Source organism: Aptenodytes forsteri, unplaced genomic scaffold, assembly GCF_000699145.1.
Source record: "Aptenodytes forsteri isolate BGI_AS27 unplaced genomic scaffold, ASM69914v1 Scaffold216, whole genome shotgun sequence".
Classification (NCBI taxonomy): Eukaryota; Metazoa; Chordata; class Aves; order Sphenisciformes; family Spheniscidae; genus Aptenodytes; species Aptenodytes forsteri.
The window spans coordinates 769,279-774,968 of NW_008796114.1; the positions used below are offsets into that span (position 1 = coordinate 769,279).

The following is a 5,690-nucleotide window of genomic DNA, read 5'->3' on the forward strand; positions in this document are numbered from 1 at the left end:
TGGAAAACACCAGTGCAGTACTCGGACGGCTACTGAGGGAGCTCAGCATATGCTTTAAGTGGAAGAGGTCTGTCCTGTGCCAACAATCCACTGATACACCAGAACTCTGATATCCTTGGGTACCTCAGCTTGCCCTTTGTTAGGTGAAATTCCCTGGATTTACAAACCTGAGCAGGAAAGCACTTGCAAAATACAGGGCCAACTTACAATGTGTATTGTTAGAATATGTGTCTCACTTAACAGTGTATATGGGAGAGTCCAAAACTGGCATTCATATTTCACACTGGTGAAAGCTATTATTTAATCCCTAATCATGGGATTCTCAGTCACTGTAAAGTGTTGAGAGAACAAGTCATCTGCATGTATCAAGGAAAATTCCTCATCTCTCAGGATGTCACATGTTGGAAAAAGGATGAAGCACAGAAAAGCACCTCATTGGAAATGAATTCATAAAAAGAAAGCAGAACTGCACTTGGATATACAAATATGGTGTCTCACAAAGAGACTGAGACGTTTCTTTTAGTCACTACTGCGTAAGTAGGAACAAAGGGGGGAAAAAGGCCATCTCTAAGTGGCTCAGTCTTCCATTATGAAGAGAGATGTGCAGATGAGCATTTGAAGATGATCATGTCTGATAGTGAACAAGAGGATATAAGCAGAATCCCTCTCTGTCAATCCCTCTCTGTCAAGTGTAACTTTGTGTACTCATAATCCCCTTCTGGTGTCTGCAGCTAATGAAAGGTAGGTGAACACACAGAAAGTTAAGCCTATGATTGTGAAAGCAAACAGAAACTTGGAAGACCAGAGCAGATCAGCAGCTCTTTCTTGAAGAATCATAGTTGACTTCAGTGAAACCTGCTGCGTGCTCAGTACTTAAATCAGGTACCTCAGCATGGGTTATAGAAACCTAACCCCCTTTAAAAACAAAATAAACCTATCGGGAACCATTCAGCACCTTCTGAAGCGCAGAGTATCAAACGTTGGGGTTGAAATACAGTAATCTTTCCACTCTTTGCGTTTCAGACAGCCATGTCAGAAGGCTGTGCAATTTTTGGACCACCTTTCCCATTAATAGGGGACAGACAAAATATTTATTCACGTTAATCTGATAAATTAAATGAAAAAGTCTACGTTGGGATGCTTCCATAACGTTGGACTAAAATTTGGGTATTTCAGTATTGCTGATCTTCATCTTACTCTTCTAGGGCTCTGACCTGTAGTGAAAGAGGAGAGAAAATTAACATGAAAGGAAAGGAAAAAAAACAAACCCCAACTCTACCTTTGTAGAGTTGTTGAAACAAACCCAGTAATTCTGTCCAGATTCTTTGCAAGTGGTGTGTGAGCACTGTGATTGCTATGGACTGGCTTCAGTAGAACTGGCCTCTACTCTTGCTGTTGGAAGGGAACAACATGGGAAAGGGTTCTCACATGGGCTTCAACTAGATAAAGAGTTTGTTTTTATTTCACAAATTGAGTGGAATAAAAATGACCATGAGTTCAGGAGGGGCAGTCTACTTAGGGATACTGAAGGCTTTTATGGGCAGCTTTCTATGCAGTATTTAGTTTTGAGTATATTAAGAGAATCTTTGTGAAATGTTTTAAATATAAATGAGAAATAACTAAGAAAATATAAATGAGATATGACTAAGTTCGGTCAGGTGATGCTTCATTGGTGATTTTTGCTTGTTGGTCTCTACTAGGAGGTATGGCAAATTTGTGATCGATCCTAATATTGCAGGGAAGTTTCTAGGTCTCAATGGAGAGAATCATTGGCTCTGGTGATAATCACCTGGGAAAGGTGATACAGACTTTAAAAGTTGTCATGTGCCTCTGCAAAGACTCAACTATTTCTATTCTGGATGGCTGAATAAGACTATTTAACCAAATACAGGACTTGACTTAACCTAGGAGTGTCAGTGTTTCATGTTTTGTGAGACTAAACCAACCAGTCCAGAGTTTCTTGACATGTTTGAGATGGACATGGTTTTGAGTCCAGGAGATTTTGTGGGGAGGAATGTTTGAAGAGGCATTGGTACAGTTGCTTGGGTAGCATGGGGTAGCTGTAGCCAGCTTCAGTAGGAATTATCAATCAATTCACAAAAAGACTTTGTCAGAACAGAAGGGAGATTTGACTATGGTGATGGCAACTAGGAAAGCTGTCCCTGTGATTAGCTGGATTAGCCATGTGAGAGGAGAATACCATGCAGTTAATTTCTTTCCACCTGGAGCTTTTAATGGGAGATGACACTGATCAGAATTTCCAGGACTTGAGACTTGGCAGGAAAAAAATAGACTGGTGTATACCCAGTGTACAGAGATGATCCAACAGCTGTATCTTAGTGCAGGGCTGTAGTGGACCGAGTTGGGACAGTGGGGCATCTCACTGAAATGTGAACTGACTGTGTGAGTACTTCTCTTCCAGTTCAACATAAAGTGAGAGAAGTTTGTCTAAATTGCCTTCACTGATGAGCTCCAGGTTGTAAGCCCCTAAGCTGGAAGGCATTAAATTCTTCGTTCTTCTAGACTATAATTGTCTGTTACTCTGGGGGTAAAATTCCACACTTGAAAAGGTAAGAAGATATTTAAACAGGAAAAAACCCTATGTTTGAAGTACTCTGGTCAGTCCTAGAGCAGATGCAGCAGTCAGAGGTGCATGTCTCTGCTATGTTTCTTTTGAGAACTGACTGATGTGGTCGCTTTTCTTTTTCTCCAGAGGAGAGGAAATGAGATACAGCTGGGATTTCTTTACTGACTTGTTAGATAACATGGCAGACAGATGTTAAAAGTTGAAAGAAAAAGACGATGTCAGTGTTACACATATGAGGCAGATGGGGAGTCCTGAGCTGAGGAGAGAAGAAACATCCATAGGGTTCCTGTTTATGAACTGTCACCATCGATTCTATTGTAGAGCGCCTGAGTTGATGTGGGTGAGATGAAACACCAGTGTAAAGTTAAACGTGTTGGCTGGTGGTTTGGGGAGAAATTCCCAATAAGGCTTTCTTGTTGGCAGGGAAGACTTACCCATTCTCTGTATAGAGTCTGATTCTCTAAGGTTACAGAAATATGCTGTATGAAACAATGTGTGTAGAGGGTTGTGTGTGCTTGAACTTAAGGTTGCCCTGTCTATCTGTAAGATTCCTGTCCCTTATTAGACTTGCTGTCAGTGTCAAAGGGTCAGCAGTAAGACTTGGTTTTAGAAAGTGAGGAGTGTTAAAGAGAGGCTGATTTATTAGGGCTTAACTGCAATAAATCCAGCCTCTTGCTGCCAGGAGGCTTAAAGACTTGTTTAATGTGGAGACAGTTAAGTGAAGGATTTGGGACAGGAGTGGGGAGGCTCTGCTGTGAGTGCCTCCACTGACCCGAGCAGTTGCAGTATCTGTAAATCTCTTGCAGTGAGTCCTTTGGTTAATGTCATCCAGTGCTTCCCTTTTCTTGTCTCTCGGTCATCGTGTGTGTGTGTGATGTGTGCATGACAGCTTTGCTGTCAGTTGCGTGAGGTTTGTTGATGATGTGGATCAGAAGCCAAGAGGAGGTAAAACAACTGTGATTTAATTTACAGCCCGTATCACTGCATGCAGTACTTACATTAACGAGAAAGCTTTCGGGGTAGTGTAATCCGGAACTGTGGCTTGAGGCTTGTAGGAACTGCCCGGACTGTTGCTGCCATCCCACCCTCAGGGTATCCTTGTGGGCGGCACTCATAAATGTCACTGGTTAACACAGGTGCAATATCATGTTAAGGATCTAACCATTTCTGTACATTTATATAACTAAAATAATATGTGTGGAGGCTGGAATGAATTCTGGAAATAAGGCTGTGAAACAACTTGAATCTGGACTACTGCCCTCAGCTCAAAGATTAAAGATCAGGTAAAATAGTGGGGAAGGGCACGTGTTTCGGAGGCTGGTCTGCACCTGTGTGTCTGAGGGCTGGGTGAGTGGGAACAGAGCAGGAACTGTTTTTGTTGCTGTGCCACCAGTCCCGTCTAGCTCAGCTCCACAATAATGGGCATGAAAGACGACTTTGGGTCACTATGAAGTAAGTTTGGGGAGTTTCAATGTCACTTCCAGAGCACATAAAGCCTCAGTGGAGTTCCTGTTAGCTAGTACTCTGGTCAGTCTCAGAGGACGCTGAAGTTCTCCTTTCTTTGGTAAGGGTGGCCCTTACCAGAGGTGAAGTTTCTGGTGTGGTAATTAAAAAAAAAAAAAAAAAAAAAAAGGGTGCACCTTGCCTTGCTATTTCTTTTATAGGTTTCCAGAAGACCTATTCTCCCAGGCTTTTAAGTGTAAATTTGATTAAAAGTCAAACAGAACTTCACCCTTTCTTCTGAAGTTGCCCTTAAAAATGCCCCTGTAATTTTAGCTAAAAAAATAATTATAGTTCCTGGAGCACAAGGGAAAGAGAAATAATAGTTCTTGACTTTGTTATTTTCTTTTAGTCTACTCTCTCCTCAATTAAATAACTGAAAAGCCCACTGAACCCACACTGGGCTAATTTCTGACAGCATTCATGCACTTCTATGCTTGCGTCTCTGCTGACACAGGGATTGTCTCATTTGTTCAGTATTCCATCGGGGTGGTGGGAAAGATTTCCTATTCCTTTCATTTATTCTTTAAAAGCCACATCTTTATAGGCTTTCCTTTCCCTGCTTTTCAAAACCTTGTTACTCTGATGTAATGATGTAATGGGGTCAGAATCTTAAATTGTTCATTTGTTGTGCTTTTGAAAACACCCATTTGTGTGTTTCTGAAAAGGACAGTAAAGCTTGCTACCTCAGCAGTCTGCACTGGAAACGATGCTTAAGGCTCCTGACAGGTGGATGGTCCCCAGGGTTGATGCTAGAAGGCGTGTGTGGGAAGGAAGACAACAAAGGATATTTGCTCTCACAGGCAGGAGAAGGGTCTCTGTTTCTGTTAATATTTCAATATCGTGGGAAATCTCTTCAAGGCCACCAGTATCTTCCCCTCCAATTACCATGGCAAAAATCTCTACCTCCAGTTCAACCTGCAAGCCTGCTGCCACCTAGGAGAGACAGAGGATTGCTCACAGGTAAAGCGCATGTTTCATACATAATCCCCTCCAGCAGCTGGTTCTTGTTCTGTGTTGTCTGATGAAATTAAAGACTAGTGCCCAGCACACATGATCGTGCTTGCCAGTTGCCCAGTATCTGTTTCACTAGAAAGGTCTGTACATAACAGTGTCTCTTCACATTGCAGTTTGAAAGAAAATTGTCCCAATTGGGACAGTTGGGAGAGAATCAAAAAGAGAGGTGGTCGATGCCCCAAGGCTGTCAGTGTTTAGGAGGCATTTGGACAGTGCCCTTAGTAACACGCTTTAACTTTTGGTCAGCCCTGAAGGGGTCAGGCAGCTCGACTAGCTGATTGTTGTAGGTCCCTTCCAACTGAGCTATTCTATTGATCTGCCAGCAGATCAATACCTGGCTCCGAGCCTGGTGTCATTGGCAGAATTTTGGGTTTTTTGATCATGGGTGGGTCTACACAACACCAGGCCTGCTGGTGACAGATGGGGTACACCTGTCTCAAAGGGGGAAAAGGATCTTTGCGCAGGAGTTAGCAGCGCTCACTGAAAGAGCTTTAAACTAGATTTGAAGGGAGAAAGGGATAAAACCAGGCTCACTAGAGATAAGCCTGGGGGCGGCACACCAATGTTTGAGGGACAGTGTGCTAGT

At 42.7% G+C, this 5,690-nt stretch overlaps 1 protein-coding gene across 1 annotated transcript in view; it reads right to left on the reverse strand.

Moving 5' to 3' along the window:
• Positions 1 to 596: 596 nt before the first annotated feature.
• The window catches only part of SPAG17 (sperm associated antigen 17), a 117,762-nt gene continuing 112,668 nt past the window's right edge, over positions 597 to 5,690 (reverse strand). The window contains 3 exon segments of the mRNA XM_019474093.1: positions 597 to 1,214; positions 3,586 to 3,723; positions 4,879 to 5,023. Coding sequence (XP_019329638.1) covers positions 3,587 to 3,723; positions 4,879 to 5,023 — 282 coding nt within the window. The 3' untranslated portion in view covers positions 597 to 1,214; position 3,586.